This window comes from Cupressus sempervirens, chromosome 7 (genome assembly GCF_028749045.1).
Source record: "Cupressus sempervirens isolate cs-2001-9-10 chromosome 7, ASM2874904v1, whole genome shotgun sequence".
Classification (NCBI taxonomy): domain Eukaryota; kingdom Viridiplantae; phylum Streptophyta; class Pinopsida; order Cupressales; family Cupressaceae; genus Cupressus; species Cupressus sempervirens.
In genome coordinates, this window is record NC_143124.1 from 901,837,520 (window position 1) to 901,855,621 (window position 18,102).

Below are 18,102 nucleotides of genomic sequence, written 5' to 3' on the forward strand. Positions count from 1 at the left end.
TGTTATTACGTACTAATGCATAAATGTTATGTAATAAATAGTAAGATAAAATGTTTATCAAGTGGCTAAGATGACCTTAACTTGTTTTAGCTTTACTTGATTCAACTACGGAAAACTTCATGAAGTCCAATAGACTGAAACTCAAGTAGAACACCACCCTTCCACGTGATTTTAAGATGAATTTGATCTATGGTTGTGTTGAACCGACTACTGGTTATATTTTGCCTATAGATTTCAGAATTTGAAGGAACAAATTGAAATTTTAGAAAACAAAGAACATAGATGCACAATAGCTTGAGATCAAATTGATCTAGCCTCCAACTATGACATATTTCATGGAAGCTCAATACACAGAAAATTTAAACACAACACCCTTCTTCCAAATGATTTCTAGATAAAATGCATTAGATTAAATTGAAACAAGTGAGTACCACTCTTCCACATGACTTGAAGATCAAACTTGTGAAATAAATCTGATGGGCTGAAAACTTAATGCCACATGCACATGTGGGGACATGGATCACAATACAATAAAGGCCTTGAATCACATGTCTCGGTGCTAAGAATGGTGGGTGCTATAACCAATCATAAATAGTGATAAACAACTTCAGACCAGTCATCATATAATTCATGATATATTTATGACTAATCTACATCCGAGTAATTGCATTCACATATAAAGATAACAAATTAGAAACTTAATAATGTAATATCAAGTGAATAAGACTATTTAGATCCAAAGTTTTCAATAAACAGATGATAAAATTCTAAAAATCCTTGGTCATATCCATCAAACGGGATGGGAACCCAATAAATTTAGTAACTTTTAACAGTTATAAAACCAACCTCAATAGTATATGAACAACAATAAAGGTATTAAATCCGTAAAAACTTTATTCTAACGTATTTAGCTCTCTCCTCTTCGTTCATTATTAAAAACCCTTTGGCTTTATCAGGATCAGCCACAAAGGTGTCAAATGCTGCAATCAAATTACTAATACTAAGTTCATTGGTGGCTTTTAGTGCAGCATAGACATCTTGTAGATCTTTTAGCTTACGCTCTTCAGCCAATTCAATAAATTGAGGCTTGAGTAGGGTCTCATTTAGCTTATCGATTGAATGAGACATCCCATCCATGGAACTAGCCATACTCGCCTTCTTCCTCTTTGGTCTCTTGCTTGATGATGCTTCACGAACATGTTTCCCACTTGCTGCACTACACTGATTCGACACAGGAATATTCATATCTTCATTATCCAAATCAGCAGCAACCTGATTAGGTGTACGAATGTCCTCATAATCATCATCAAGACCAATAAACTCATCCATATGGTGCCCTTCTTCTGTGTCTTGTGTTGTTGTCGCTGTGGCACCATCAGCCATGTCATTTCCCACAATCACGGCTAAGTCATTGTAATATTGAAATGACTGCCTCTTAAAAACTTTTGCATTTTTAAATTCTTTCCTCTGCATGTTGTCAAAAAATTGGATTACTCATGACTATCTTGATATCTTAATAAGTTTTTAAAAGAAAATGATACATTTAAAAGGCCATATTACCTTAAGCAGCTCTTCCCACACATTGTCATCGGCATCCATCGATTGTGTGGACTCATTCCATGCAAATCCACTAGTACTTTTTAGCTCTTTCATAATCCTATATCCTGTTTTCCAAGTTTTCAGCTTATTCTTGAAATTGTCCCTAGACAAATTCATGCTCATCTCTGCATTGAACTTCCGTTCAATGGCTATCCATGCTTCTTTTTTGAATCCTCCCTCACCTTTTCTACCCAAGGTGACTTGTTCATGCAGCAAGTCTAAGAACTTCCTCTCCATGCATGGTTTCCAAAACACCTTTTTTGAAGAAGGTGTATCAACGACTTGAACATCATTGTCCATGCTCAAGACTCTGTTTAAATAAAAAATCTATCAACCAAAAAACATATATACAATTGCAAAACAACAGTGATGCAGATACAATGAAGAACAAACCCAGTACTAGGAATCCTATTGTGTTATGAGCCTGCCATACATACTTGGTGTTATTTCATGCTAACACCTTCACTATGATAAGAAGCTAAGTAGTAATAATAATTGTAAGTTTCAAAAAATTAACCTTTTCTAGTGAATACGAGCCTTTTTCAACAAGTAACAAAGATCAATACAGAGATGTTGCTCACTCACTACACACCCACAAAATTGGTAGCTGGAATGTGTTGCTTGGTTCCTGCAAAGTCCATGGAAATGTGGATTTAGCAAAGCGTGCAGCAGAAAGCATTTTCATGTTGGAACCAAAACATGCAGGAGCCTATTCACTGCTGGCAAATGTATATGCTTCATCTGGCAGATGGGATGATGTAGCCAAAGTGAGAAAAATGTATACGCTTCTACTGATTTCTTTCCATTGTTTCTTTAGGATAATTTTCATTACATTGGATATATGCATAGAATATATGTAGAATCAAGCTCAGTGGGTATTGGGTAGAGAAATTTTAGACTCTGGAGATCTATCCTAAGTTTCCACTATCTATAGATCTTGTAAAATGAGTGGATCAAGCAAGGCAAACAAAATCTGGCAGATTGTGAAGTTGCAGCAACTTGTGAAGAAATGGCACAAGTTGGCCAATACCCACAAGGAAACATCCACATCCATTAATGGGGGCTCTCAATGGAGCAGTAGAAAAGGTTCTCCTACTTATGTTCCAGAGGGCTACTTGGTTGTCTATGTGGGAAATGAGCTGAAGAGGTTCATTATTCCCATGAGATAATTGAATTTTCCAGTGTTTAGAATTTCTTGAGAAGGCAGAGGAGGAGTTTGGCTTCAACAACAAGGGGGCTCTCAATCTTCCATGTGATACTATTGTTTTTGAGCATCTAATGTGGATGTTGGAGAAGGATGATGAGGCCACAAAGAATATGAGTTTGGAGCAATTGAACAACTTTTATCGCCATGAAACAGACTGTGGATTTGAAGCTAAAGTCTCTAACAGCAGTGCAATGGATAATTTTGAACTTCAAACTTCAACTCAGAGATCATTTTGTTGATATATTTCAAGGTCCCTATCATAGCTTATATACAGAAAAGTGTTTGTCATTGACAGAGCATTTGAAATGAAACCTATAAGCAAGATTTGCAAGAACATATGAAACAACATCAGCACTATTATTGGCCTGCCAACATGTTGCCTGCAAAATATCAAAATCTTGTGTGTCTTTTCTTTTTATGTAATCTTGACAAAAAGAAGTTGAGACAAAATGATTAGAATATTAAGTTTTATTGTGAAATCTCAAGTTATATTGGTTCCTCTAAAGAACAAATCGTCCACAACTCGTACTGGCAATTTGCATGCCAGCGTTTCACATTTTGGCTGGTATCAAGCCATTATTGTTCTATGCTCCTATGCTATTCCAGAGTTTGGGACTAGGGGAAAATTCTTCTCTCTATTCTACTGTATTGACTGGAATTTTGCCCATGTTTACTGGGCTTTTTTCTATGGTCACTATAGACAGATGGGGCCACCGAGCCTTGCTAATTTGGGGAGGATTTTTGATGATAATATGCCAGGTATGGGGATGAATCTTTAATTTTTAATCTGATGATAGCATCCTTTTTAGGAAAAAAGATTTCTGGGTAGACCAAGAACAGCTCTAGCCAAGAATTTGTTTGTTATAATTAGAATGGAGACTAAAACCTATAGTAGTATCACTAATAGCAGTATTGCACACTCACTAGTAATTTTATTGTTCTATCTGTTCACAGGCAACATTGGGCATAATATTGGGCTTGAAGTACAAAGCAGACAAAGAGCTTTCAAATAACTCGTTGGAGCTGTTGGTAATAATCATTTGTATATTTGTTGCTGCATTTGGGTGGTCCTGGGGCCCTCTTGGATGGACTGTGCCAAGTGAAATTTTTCCATTAGAGACACGGTCTGCTGGACAGGCGATAACTGTGTCTGTGAACCTTCTTCTAATGTTTGCAATGACTCAAGCCTCTCTACCCCTCTTATGTGTTTTTAGATTTGGGATCTTCCTATTCTTTGCAGGTTGGATCTTCATTATGACTGTCTTTGTATATCTCTTCTTGCCAGAAACCAAAGGTGTGCCCATTGAAGAAATGGTTATTCAGTGGAGAAAACACTGGTTTTGGAAGAAAATTGTGCCACCTATTGAAACTGAAGAAGCTAATGAGAAAATTGAAGATCCCCTAGAGTGGATTCACAACTTAATTTGGGAGATTTCTTCCCACCACACTGCTCACTAGATGCTCAATGGAATATGATCAATCCCCACATAATTGTCTCCTTGTTCAATTTAATTCAATAGTGCAAAGATGTTAAGTTATTTTTGTCAGCTTGCTTGGAAGTCCTCTAGGGCATAATCTCTACCCACCTTATTTTGTTTTGTCCAAAGATGTAACCTCTTTTTGGAGCTCAATAAGTCCAATTGGTAATGATGTATGCCTACCTTCCCATCTGCAAGACTAAAGATGTAAATCCCTTTTCAGGTCAGCATGTCCCATACGATTTATCTGAAGATGTAACCTTCCCCTTACTTGTGTGATTTATCTAAATGAGAGTTAAAAAGACCGTTAATATCATTAATCACACTAGATTAATATCATGGAAGATAATGCTTATATCACAGAGAATAAACTGAAAACTATCATCATTATTCAGATCAACAGTGATTGGTATATCTATAGATACGAGTATCAGCGATAATAGGCAGATTGTTATTTATATTCGTTCAACAAGGGATCAATCTACATATAAAGGCAAATTGACGTTGACAGATTGATCATAGATCAAGATTCATATTATTGAAATTATCTCTCTCTGAATTAAGAAATATATTGGAGACTCTTGCTGTTAAATATATTTTGTGTAAATTAAATTTGAAAATCCGCTTCCCTTATTAATTTGATCAAAGCAACAATGGTGATGTTTTTATAGGCAAGGAAGTGATGAGAATTTGGTGGATGTCCTTGCAAGTATTGAGAAATGGTTCTACTAAAATCTGATTCTGTATACTTTTGTTGAGCTTTAGGTTTTAGATGAGGATCATAATCTGATCTGAGTTTTAATTTCCTGTTATCTTCCTATATTTAAGTTTATATATTATATAAGTTAAGGATTGTTTCTATAGCTTTACTTTGCATGTTAGAACACACTAGCAAAACTAAAATAGACTAAATTTGAACTTCTAACCTTATACAGCTAAATCCATCAGGTATTCAAACAATCAGCATTCATGTTTTTCTACATCAGCCAGTACAACTTTGTCTAGCTTTGATAGTTGAAAGAACAACAGCCAGCTATGAATGACTACTCAATGATCTAGAACAAATTTAGCTAACAGCTGGACAGTAGCAAATCATCCAAGTGGTATTTGCACCTAGATGATACCTGTACATGCACAGGTTCAGTCATATCCCCAAACATAGAAGTCTTTATCAAGTACAGACTTGAAGTATAGGACATAGGGAGAATACATACTCATGCTCGACCAGCTGATACTTGCCATGACCTTCGATTGAAACAATGTGTCTTCAGAGGCAGACTCAGAGTGATTATATTTCAGTTACTTGATATCTAAAGTCTTATGTGTTGGCCCATCTATTAAGTTCTAGCAAATGTTATTCCTTGCCTTTAATATTTGTCAACCATAATTTTATCTTCAATCATAGGGATGCCAAATGTGATGTGATCATTAAAATGAGCTCCCTTGCACCATGCCTAAAAAATTGGAAATGTGTTTCTCATTGTGTCTCCTTATAAAGATGATTTTGAATGCAGACATTCAGGATATAAGCAGGCAAAATAGTGGAAAAGGCAAGAAGCAGCAAACAAATGAATGGAGGACATAGCAGCAAACAGTGCATTATCTTTCTCATAATCTACACAACTTCATCAATATAACTTCATAGCATCATCAATAAGTAATAAATAACAATATCATAATAAGAGAGATTCAAATTCAGTTTGTGTAAGAGCATCTTGTTTCTATCACCTCCAAGATGTATTCAAGCAGGGATATGTACAAAAAGATGGAAGTAATGTGTACGATCAAACACAGAAGAAGTTCACTTGCATTAAAGAAACAATTGCATCAAGTCAAGATGGTAAAGGGAGAAACAATCATAACTTTTTTCGTGAAGAATTTAGAGTACTATTGTAGATGAAAATAACATTACGTAGCATTCAAAAAAACTAGAGCTTTCCATACAGCATTAAGTACAATATATTTGAGCTTTCCATGTGGCATTAACTACAAACATGCCATATTAAGATCGAGCTCTATAATCATCCCACATCCTTTTGGCTATATCATCTCTAAACTTCCCCCAATCATCTTTATCACGCTGAGTCATCCCATATGTCTCAAGTATTGGTACATCTATCCCCTCACGATCATCTTCCTCTTCAATGTCAACTTCAGAAGGAACACCATCCTCTATGGTAATGAAGTTGTGTAGTATGCAACATGCCAAAACAATCTTAATTTGGGTCATGATTTGATATGATGTCGCATGTCTTAGGATAGGAAAGCGCTGCTTCAAAATGCCAAATGTGCGTTCAATTGCATTCCTAAGCGATGAGTGGTGGTGGTTAAACAACTCTTGTGGGCTATTTATTGGGTTTGCCCTCGAGAACTCTTTTAGATGGTAACGCGTGCAGCGATAAGGTGCAAGAAATCCAGGTACATTGGGATATCCAACATCAACCAAATAATATTTTCCTACATAAAATAAAAATTGATTAATATAACTTTTTAAAAATTGTCATATGTAGTGGCATATAAAAATACATGACATACCAAGGGGAACTACCAACTGATCGGATCTTGATAGGGCTGAAGCTAGGACACGACTATCTGCAGCTGATCCTTCCCATCCAGCAAGGACATATTGAAACTTATAATCAAATGAACACACACCCATAACATTTTGAGACAAGTTTCCTTTTCTATCACGATATGGAGCTTGAGTGTCAACATCGACTATGACTGGAATATGAGTTCCATCAATTGCTCCCACACAATCCTACAGTAAGAAAACTTATAATCAAAGGGACAGACTTATAGAATTTATAGTCAAGGAAACAAAAGTGTGCCAGTAGGATATGTACCTTGAAGTACGGATCAAAACGGTCCTTCCCACTAATTTCTGGAGGAGTGTTTGGACTAGGTGGCAAGAAATAATTGCTATGAAGTGCCAAGATTGCCATCAAAACCCTATGGAAATATCGGCTTATTGTCTCTCCCGAGTGACCAAAGTTATGAGCAATCTTACGATTCCTCAGATTATGGCCAAGAGTATGGAGAAACATCACCAACTGTTCTTCTAGTGTTAAGTTCAATGTATTTTTGATGGTTCCTTTTTCCCTAAGAATATCAGCTAGATGAAAGAAGGCTTGTTTACTCATTCGAATTTGATCATGGCAATCAGTTTCATTCGAATAGATAATACGCTTATAAAAGGGAATCTCGTCTCTTTTGCGCTTACATCTTGCTCTTCTGCCTTCTTGTGCGATCGCTGCTATAGATGCAACAAAGGCTGCAAGACCAACAACAAGAGCACAAACAACTCTTCTCTTCTTAGCAATGTGTCCTAGAACGTGTTTATTTTTCATTAGATCCATCAGCAACCTAAAACCAATGTAGAGACACGTTCATTAGATCCATAGAATTTGTAAAAATACAAAAAATCATACAATCAACAACTTTGTGAGAGTGAACATTAGAATTCAATGATGAATATAATTAAACCAGCTCTTATTTGAAAAGAGAAAAAATAAACCAGTAAAAAAGAAAAAGATGGAACAGAGAATACTGTAAATTTGTGTTGTGAGATGGAATGGAGGGTAGCTCACTATAGGCTTAGGCAATTGGCTCCAGATGGAGCTATTATAGAAAAAGCAAATGTTGATTCGTAGGAAAAAGGATTCATACATGCATTGATACATTCTGATCTGAGCAACTTGGAATGCTGAAAAGGATGTTTTACTATACAGTTGTGGTTGATAGGGAAAAAAAAGAAACAATAAGCATAAATCTAATAACTAGAGGTCAATAATAGAGAAATCATATTTTACTGTATGGTTGTAGTTGATAAGGGTCATGTTTGATGGGATTACGTTAACTTTGTTTTGAATTAGCTTTTACAATGGGTTTTTAATATTAAAGAAGGGGATATAGCTGATACTCTTCTTTCACTGGGTTGTTTATGTTTCTTATTGATATTGTTTAAATGTTTCTTATTATAAAGATAGATTTTTTATATCAAGAAAGGGGATATGTGCTGATAGTTTCTATCAGTGCACCATTTATGTTTCTTACTGTTGCTGTAATTTTTATTTTTTAATCGGTGACTTGGTTATTCTTCTTTTTATAATTAAGGAACAATCCCTGACTTTGTGATTGCTTTAATATAAACATCATATCAAAACTACTATAATATGATATCATTTATAATAGCCATCCTGGTGCATGAGTCTTCAGTCATCAAATAACAAACTTTGTGAACAGTTTTTCAAGGTTTCAGCAACTGGGTTTTAATGGAGTTTGTGCATAAATGCAGTGAGAATAGTACACCACTTCATTATAACTTTAAATGACATTATTGAAATTTGTAGACAATGAAAAGGTCATGTCGTCACTGTAGTTTTTGTTTAGATGGAAGAGCTCTATCTTCCATTGGTTTGAGGCTGTGGTCACAAGATTAGTCTATCTATTTTAATTTTTAATCTCATCTGAGCTTTAACCATGTATAATCAGAAATGGGAAACAATGGAGCATCGCCTAGCTAAAAGAAAGTCTAAAGATTACAAGAAACAGGAAATTAATCCTAAGAAAAATGAGGTGAAATTAAACAGTCACTCCTGACTATAAAGTTACTTGTTTTATGGCGGATTCTCACTCCCTTAGTTGTTCTGTGAATTAAGTTTTAATGGCAGTCATGGATAGCAAAGAACTAGCATAAAGCATAGCTTCCAAAAATAGCATAAAGCATAAGAACTAGCATAAAGCATACCAAAAATATTTAAAATTGCTTTTTGAAAGTGTCAGATCTGAGGGACAGCTGCAGGTTTCCAGGACATTCTAAAATATGATAGAGTTTGGTGAGGGTCCTAGGGATATCTTAGCATCCCCTTATGTCTTCATTAAAGAGGCTGATGCCTTGGAAAACCCTCTCAGGAGGAGAGGATCAAGAGATATCTCTGTTCTATTGATGGTAGGAGGGGCATGCAAAGACATATCTCAAAGACATATCTCTCTACCTTACACATCTTCAAAGGTTGGAGCATAAAACTTTGAAGTGAAACAATACAAATGCAACTTTTAGCTTAAAGTTTTTTATATTACATAGGTTTTTCATTGCAATAACTTAGATTGGTTTCTCTATTTTGAAGGTTTGTTTAACAACTTTTTCATGTTTGACATCCTATGTGATGAATCACTGCAAATGTTTCAATACATCAAATGAAAACACAAACAGATTTATTCAAAAACTTATCATCCGCACATCCCAAGCTTACAGGCTTACTATCTAGAGAAGAAAAAACACAAACAGTTTTATGCAGAAACTTAAGCATGCAAGTCTTCCCCACAACACCATCCCCTACAGTCATGCACTTAATAAACCTTGCAATACTCATGTTTGGCCTTTACTCTTCAAAAGACCCAATTTATTTGTTTAAAAATTTCCTTCACTAAAATGACCCCAAAATGTCAGTTCCCCACAATGCACCAAACCTACAACAGTTCTGATAGCAAAGGCCAAAAACAAATTCAGTTTTATACAGTTTTTGTCATATTCCACTACCACTTTTTGCCTTACAAAACAATTTGACAAGGCTTTTCCCTTCGAAACAAATACCCTCTTCACTCTTCTTTTCCCTCAAAATCTAGTAAATATCAGATAGCACCAATGACGCAGAAACAAATACCCTCTTCACTCTTCTTTGGGGATGAACATGGGGAATTTTTTAAGAACAAATCCCAACCACATTGTTCTGGCCAAACACTTATATTGGAATCGTTTCCATGGTGCTGTCTCATACCCCTCATTGTACACGTGGGTTGAAAGTTTTTGTGTGTTTTATAGTTCCGCCCACAACAAGATTTAGGAAATTTAAATCATATATAAGAAAGCCCATCTAACGTACTTTGCAACCAGTCCCAGTTCTAGCTGTTGGAAAACATTATCATTATAGTAATGCTCAATTAAAGACATTTGAAATTCAAATCAACTATGGAAGGAGGATAAATTCATGGCAGCTCACCCAGATTTCTCGCCATTTCCAGAAAAGAAGGTTCAAGTTTGCAAAGAAATGGTATGGAACCCGTTGAGAAAGCCCTACCCGCTGATGAAGATTGCAACCAAACTAACTCGCCTCCTCGCCTCTGCTATAAACCTCTGCAACCTGAAGAAAATGACGAATCGTAAGGAGAAATGGAGAAGTAGAACCCTCGCGACCTAGAAAGCACAAAACGTAAACACATACCTGGTCGAGCAAGCAATGGCAACGGATACATTCGAGCGGGAAATGAAATAGCTCCTGGCGGATGCGAAAAATTATCGCTTTCAACAAATATCGTATGCCCATTTTAATAAAAATTGGAATTAAAACGGGTTTATGGCCAATTCCAAGTATTTTGATGGAAGACGAAATCCACGAAATGGAGTATAAATGAGGATACGAAATCCCATTTTTATCAAATTCTAATTCGTGTTTTGCACGCCCAAACGGTGGATTGAAAAGTTTTTAGAATACGGAATTCTAATTCCACCTCAAATCCACGATCCAAACGGGCCCTAAGGGTCTGTTTGGTTCGTGGAATTTAAAAAACCCGGATTTGTACAAACCTTGGTTTAGCCAAATCAAGGTTTTGTATATCTTCATTCCGATTTTTGAGATTTTCCTAAAACCGTTTGTTTCACTTAGAAGATGCATGTGAAGACACATTTTTATGCGTAAGCTTGGAGCTGAAGGCAAATTTCAAAAAATAGTCCAATCTATTGTTTTTACACTCTTTAAAAAACAAAACTAGGTTTTGATTTTCAATTCCTACTTTTTATAGGAAGTCGAAAAACTTGGTTTTGAGACAAAATTGGAAGTCTCATATGCTAATTCCATTTTGCAAATTTTGAAACAAACGTACAAATTTTCAAATCCAAGTTTTGAAAAAGCCAATCCCTGTCATCTTCCAGAAACCAAACGGACCCTAAAAGTGCTTTTCTTACATGATCACCGAGGAATATGCCAAATCCACATTGAGACTAAAGTAAATTAAATGTTAGCGTGGTATGATATATCATTGGCTGGTTGACTACTCAATTAAAAACCATATTGATTTAACTACTACGCTTCTTTCTTCGAATGTTTAGCGTAATAAAATTAACTGTAAAAAGATCCGACGGCCATAACCTGCGCCGAGAAACATGAATCCATATTCTTCACCGATTGGAGGAGGGAAGTGCTTGCCTGTCATTTGGTACAAGAATTTTTCGATACAGTGGAGTAGCAAAGCAGTGAAGGAGAAAACCAGAAATGGAGGCATTGAGCAGTTAGGAATAATCGAAATCCCTTAAATTTGACCTATTTTCACCATACAGTGTTCTCAGTTACAAGATTAATTGGATTTTTCTAGGTATACACTTTGAACATAAAATAGATATTCAAGTGCTGGGATCACATGGGAAATGCATTGAGATTTCTGTGTGGGGGTTGCTTCGAACCCCGGACCTCAGAAGGTGCCCATGAAGTGGTACCTGGAACAACTGGGTTTGATTTATTGGCTCATGATCTCTTTCAGTTTGAAAACACTGCTCAGGTATTTTCATTTTGGAAAACAAAGCAAATTTTTGAGTTTTGTGCTATTTAAGAAGGATTTTGTTGTTTTTCTTCTTTTGCCTTTTCCAATTTAGAACAATACAGACATGGCATTCTATATTCTGGATTTTTTGGTTTGCCCGAAAACAGATGCCATTTTCCAGATTTTGGTATTGTGAGTTCGAAATCTGTTTTTTTTTTGCCATAATTTTATAAATTATGCAGACTGGTATTTATTCCTTGGTGAGGTAGAGGCCATTAGGTCTGGTGGGGCTGGACTAAGCTTAGAACACATTTTGAAGACTAGTAGACATGGATGATCTTTTCACACAAAAAATGTACCTTGTGATCCTTATAGCTCAAGTTACATGGCAAAAGATGAGGGGATCTGAACCCTAGTGGTGCTCTCGTATAAGCCTCCATTACTTTTCCTTTTAGTTTTCCTCATGTCCTTGCTTTCTTCTCAACCTCACTGCCAATAGAAGTGGATTAAGTTATGGCTTCGCTCTTTTAGATTTTGGATTTGGGTAGGTATTGCTTGCTGCTGACCCCAGATCTTGAGTTGTGGGTAGTCACTTTATTGTTAATTGTTCTTGGGTAATCATTAATAATAATGTTGGGCAATATTTTCTTTTGAATTTGAGGTGACTGGCCAACCATATGCCCACAACTTGATTGATTGCTAGCATGACATTGTTCCTCTTGATAATGTTCTCTGAATTGTTGATTTTACATTTGCAAGTTGGCACTGATATCAAGGATTGTGTATTGCTTAAGGTGCCAGAAGGTCTAAGCCAGCGTGTAGACGCTCCGGAGAAAACACAGGCTACATGGTAAGATTCTGCTTCTTTCAAGTGATGAACTACAATGTGTGGGTTGCAATGTTCATCGCCATCCTTGGGTTTTTTCTGCTTATAATTTATAATTTTTTACATACTTTTTTGAACTTCCTACTTTTTCCCAATTTGAAGGAATCCGATTAAATTATCATAAATCCGATGTGATTTTCCAAAGATATCTATTCAAATCCTCAAAAATAGGTCGAATGTCATAGTTGTTTGTATGGGTGAGTCCCTCTTGAATTATACTTGTGCCATAACTTGTACAATGGTTCTCTTTTCACCATCTCAGAACCTTGCGTAGTGCTATAATTCGCTCCAGCTTGCATTAAGAAGTCAAGGTCACAATCAGGGAGTATCCTATCTAATCTGATTCATGCCTCTAACCTGTATCTACCCCTTGATTAAGATTTATTCACGGCTTAGGTATGAGCACTTAAATCTTCAAGCTGACTGTCAGTGTTTAAAGAATTGATTGGGTAAGTTTTTTGTACCAATGATTTACAGTTCTAAATGTTGATATAATGAAATATGATCTGAAATGTTGTAAATATTATTTCACAATGTGGACTTTTAAAAAGTTAAACCTGTCATTACTCTGAGGAGATTTCCACAATCTATAGTGTAGATTGATGTAGTTTTTAGGATTGATTGTGTTTGGTGTTTTTGTATCAATGTTTGTTTTTGTATCAATGTTTAGAATCATATTCTCTGATCCATTCATCAGAATAGGAAGTATGATTCAAAACATTGATAAAAAATATCAAAACACAATCACTATCAGAAACTGCATCGATCATACCTGCCATGTTGATTAGCCTTTCAAAATCATAGAGCACTTGCATAGCCATGATCTTCTCCTATGATTTAATTCTACTATTATGTTTGCATTAGTTGAACTCAGAATATTTTGAAGTAATTTCATTAAAAAATTTAACTCTATCCTCACTCGCCTGCAGTTTCAATAGGCTATCTGCTCAATTAATTTCTCATTCAACTTGTTTAATGGAAAATTATTTTTATCATCGTGGATGATCATTGTTTATTGCAAAAGGTATAAGAAAATCTTAGCAGCATGGAAAGAGGACCCTCCTAGTAATGCTGAACAAGTAGCACTACTCATTGTCGGGACATTGCAGAAACATCGAAGGGTCCATGTTGAGGTATTTTTCGTTCAATTCTCTGCAGTCTTTATACATGTGATTTTCTCCCTTGTTTTTCCTATTGGTGATTTGCTTTTGAAGAAGAAATGAAATACATGTATTCTTCCTTTTTAGGGCTTCTTGGCATTTTACGGGTTACCGTACCCTATTGCAACTACTCAAGCTCCAGGAGATATCGCACAGAAATGGCCACAAGAAGGAAATATGAATTTCAGACACTTAAGTGAGACATGAATTGAATCTGCCCTACCTTATCTCCTTTCTTGTGTTTGCATATGCTTATTTGGTGTCCATTTCAGGTGAATGGCAGAGATGTTTTAGATGGCGATGGCATCAATGTTTACGTGGATACAAAGAGCCCTAGAGAGTCTGCAATGGTTCCAATCTCAGTTCAGGAAGCAACAATTGAAAGGCGTGAAGCTCGAGCAAGGAAGGATTATGCAAGAGCCGATGCATTAAAGAAAAAAATTACAGATGAAGACTTCAGGTAAATTATAATGTGAAACAAAGCCTGCTGATGTGTCTTAGTATGATTGTGCCTTTATGTGGCATGCTTATTATACTAACCAAATAAATGCCTTTTTCAAGCACAAGAACTGGACTTCGACATATTCTCGTTTGGGAACAGTTATCGAGTTTTTAAGAGGACGCCATTCAAATTCAAAAGGTAAAGGTAGACCAATTTTCAAAAAATCAAAAATCTCATAGATTTTTTTGAAAATTTCAGCATTTAATCTTCATAATCTGCATAGTTTGTAGTCGAAAACAACAAAAAAATTAGAAAAAAATAACTACGTTTTCGTAAATCTTGAAAAAAAAAGAAAGTTTGACTTGGTTTTGTTTTTAGTACATTTTGGATGGAGATTAGCCTATCCCTTTTTAAGATGCATCAAGACATAAGATGTGGCTGATTTATGTTGTAGAAGATTTCTGGGATTAGACAATCATAGCTATTCAGTTTTTAACATGCATCAATACACAAGATGTGGCTGATTTATGTTGTGGAAGATTCCTGGGATTAGACAATCATTCTTTTCTTTTGTTCTCACCAAATCTGCAATTATTCTGATGATAGATTATTGAATATAATTTAAAATATTTATATAAGAACTCTCAATTGTTTCTGAAAATATACTATTATAATGAATTAACTTCTGAATTTAGACTCAATTGTTTCTAGAAATATACTATTATAATGAATTAACTTCTGAATTTAGCAAATTAATATACAATATGACACATTGAGAACACTGACTGTCAGAAATTGAGATTCAATTCAGGATCCATTCCGTATTACTTTAGTTTAACCAGTTGAGGTTATTGCCAGTGTAACTGTTGCTGTCCTTTCGAACAGGGTATTTGATGCATATAGAAATGGGGATGATGTTCTTGCTCGCAAATATCGAATTCGGCTAAGGTTTGTGATGTAAAGAGTGAAATATGATGTTCATTTTCTCCTCTACTAGAATTTGACACATTAATCTTAATGGAAATTTTAAATATAAGTCCTCCAAAATTGCAGGGGAGTAGATGCTCCAGAGGGCGAAATGCCTGATGGGAAGGAGGCAAGGGAAGCACTTCTGAATCTGGTTGAAGGGAAATGCTTGCGCATCCTTGTCTATGGCGAAGATCGTTATGGTCGGACTGTAGGAGATATATACACTGGAGATGTTTTTGTCCAGGTGAATGTTGGAGTTGTTGTTGACTTAGTATTTCGAAGTCATCTATTACCTAACAATTTCGTATTTGTTGCATATTTGATGCGGTTTTAAGGAAGTTCTTTTGAAAAAGGGATGGGTGTGGCACTATACGCGGTATGATAAACGCCCAGAGTTTGCCGAGGTAAGGAAACTAGCTCACACATAATTTGGTTGGAATTTTTTTATAATACTAGAATTTAACTGTGTAGTTTTTGAGTCAAATTTATTAATCTATGTATGTTTCATGAATAGTGATTCACATAAATTCATCTCTTATGAGAATAAATGGAACACTAAGCACTCATTTGATCTAGGTGATGTTCACATAGGTAAAGCACTGGGACTTCCCAGGAGGTCACCCATCCTAGTACTACTCTCGCTTGAGTGTGCTTAAATGGGGTTGCAAGCAGAGTGGGTTTAACCATGGAGGAAACTCTGTAGTTAAGCACGTTCAAGCAGGAGTAATACTGGGATGGGTGACCTCCCGGTAAATTTGGTACTTCGCCTCTGTGAGCATAACCTAGATCCAATGAGTGCTAAGTGTTTGATTTATTCTCATGAGAGTTGGAATTATTCGTTAGGGGTCTTTAGGCACCTACCTACCTGTTTTGATAGGCATGTATAAGCTTGTTTTGCTATTTGATATAGTATTAAGAGTTTAGGTTGATTATGAGTTTATGTTGATTCTGTTTTTAGGGTTAAGAATTGACAATCTGAGAGTATTATTCTTTTCTTCATGGATAAGTTGAAAGGGTTTTTTAATAGATTGTTCATAAGATATAATATTTGTTGAAGGTTGTATAAATGGGATAGCAAGTTTACTGGATTTATTTTTGACAAAAACTTTAGTTAGCATGCTTGACTTGGAGTAGTATTAGGATGGATGATCTTCTAAGAAGACCCAATGTTTCATCTCTGTGACCATTACCTAGATGCCATGAGTGCTAAGTGTATGTACTCTTCATTGTTAGGAAAGATCAGTTCTCATAAACAACTCATGAAATATAGATCAATAAATTTGAGTCAAAAATAAATAATTAAAGCTCAATAGTTATACTGATCAAAGTTATTTAGAAATTCATCCAACTCATATAAATTAACATAACCAACGAATATACATCACTCTTTATACTCAACCAATTAAATCATAATTCTAATTGTTTTTGAACTAAACTGACTTTAATGACCTATAAGGACATTGATATAAATTTGAAATTCTAACTAGACGCTTCAATGCATCCATGCAGTGGGAAAAGCAGGCCCGTGCAGCCCGTGTGGGAATATGGGCTTCATCCAATCCCCAGAAACCATGGGACTGGAGAAAAGAAAGACGGGAAGGTATTGCCATTGAAACATTTGCTTGAGACCATTTAAACCAACAGGTCTCCAAAGCTCCAATCGACAGAGGCACATTGAAAATGTACCTATTTGAAATCACTGGTTTGTTCTTTGGTCTGGACTTGCATTTGTAAATTAAAATGACTCAAGTTGAACCTTTTCAGACATCTCGCTTGTACAGAAAAGAAGACAAGGGAAGGTATAAACTACAGAAATATCTGTGGTTTTACCTTTCCTAAACATCTATAACACTGTACATCGTTATGAAAACTCATATCACTTTATTACTTGATTTCATTGAAATGTATATTGCTGGGGAAAAAATGTGTTATTCATCAGTGCCGCGGTCATCATAGCATACAAATGGGGAAAAAATGTGTTTAAGAAAATATGTTGCTGCAACATGTGTATAAGGTCGGGAGCAAACTACATTATAGATAAATATGCATCTCTTGGATTGGAAAGCATTGTTCTCTGCAGCTACCAAAATGATGGACAATAACTCAATGGATGCAATGGATGCAGTTTTGTTCCATAATTGGACAAGACCAGCTATGCCATATGGAAGTGGTGCAAATTCTTCTGAAACATTTTTACCAAGTCACAACATTACACATTTATCTTCTATCGATTAATATTGTATCTGTACAAAACGAAGGATATGTATTAGAGATGAGTTTTACAATGTAAATTGCAAGAAGTGTTATGTAATGGTTTTGGAACACTGTTTTAGGAAAATATACAATGTTGTTGATGAATGTTTGAAGTTACTTTATATTTATTCACTGATAGTAAAGTTCGAAGAGATACTAAATATTATTTCATTATTAATGTACAAGAATTTGAAAAATTGAATTTATATTATATTTAAAGAGGAAGTAGACTGAATGAGTAATAGTTTCAAACAATAATGTTTTTTATAATGAGGTGGTGCAAAGGATGACTAAGATGAGGGAAGAGATGGATAACACCATTAAAGAGTTAGTCTAGCTTGAGTAGGCTTTGTGCTTTGTTTTTTGTCTTTTTGTTTTATTGTCTATTGTTTTAGGGGTGTATGTTTTGTTGCTGGCCTATTGGGTTGTTTTTGGTGTTGGTATTTTGTTTCTTGTAGCACATATGGTTTGATTAGAACTTATTGACATGTTATCTATCTTTGCAATGGGTTTTGGGTCCTTATAAACCCTGCTTTTCCCTTAATAAAAGAAAACATGATAATTTCATATAT

General features: G+C 35.4%; 2 protein-coding genes and 1 pseudogene across 2 annotated transcripts; 2 read left to right on the top strand and 1 right to left on the bottom strand.

The window, feature by feature from the left end:
* Positions 1-876: 876 nt before the first annotated feature.
* On the bottom strand, positions 877-1,899 carry LOC149550413 (uncharacterized). Its single transcript, XM_089794470.1, has 2 exons — positions 1,561-1,899; positions 877-1,467 (listed from the first exon to the last, which is right to left on the bottom strand). Exons 1-2 carry the CDS (start codon positions 1,897-1,899, stop codon positions 877-879), a joined length of 930 nt encoding a protein of 309 aa, XP_089650596.1.
* A 1,419-nt stretch (positions 1,900-3,318) lies between these two features.
* Positions 3,319-4,264, top strand: LOC149550414 (sugar transport protein 7 pseudogene; annotated as a pseudogene).
* A 7,066-nt stretch (positions 4,265-11,330) lies between these two features.
* On the top strand, positions 11,331-17,588 carry LOC149550415 (putative 38.1 kDa protein). The gene is made up of 9 exons (XM_089793434.1): positions 11,331-11,838; positions 12,615-12,670; positions 13,731-13,839; positions 13,954-14,061; positions 14,136-14,326; positions 15,194-15,256; positions 15,362-15,521; positions 15,613-15,681; positions 16,787-17,588. Exons 1-9 carry the CDS (start codon positions 11,701-11,703, stop codon positions 16,901-16,903), a joined length of 1,011 nt encoding a protein of 336 aa, XP_089649560.1. The 5' UTR covers positions 11,331-11,700; the 3' UTR covers positions 16,904-17,588.
* Positions 17,589-18,102: the final 514 nt, after the last annotated feature.

Excerpts from the sequence above, each read along its gene's own strand:
- LOC149550413 (XM_089794470.1), bottom strand. The coding sequence starts at position 1,899 with ATGGACAATGATGTTCAAGTCGTTGATACACCTTCTTCAAAAAAGGTG. Across the intron at positions 1,468-1,560 it reads TGTGGGAAGAGCTGCTTAAG|AGGAAAGAATTTAAAAATGC; the intron begins GTAATATGGCCT and ends GACAACATGCAG.
- LOC149550415 (XM_089793434.1), top strand. The coding sequence starts at position 11,701 with ATGGGAAATGCATTGAGATTTCTGTGTGGGGGTTGCTTCGAACCCCGG. Across the intron at positions 13,840-13,953 it reads ATCGAAGGGTCCATGTTGAG|GGCTTCTTGGCATTTTACGG; the intron begins GTATTTTTCGTT and ends CTTCCTTTTTAG. Across the intron at positions 15,257-15,361 it reads AAATATCGAATTCGGCTAAG|GGGAGTAGATGCTCCAGAGG; the intron begins GTTTGTGATGTA and ends CCAAAATTGCAG.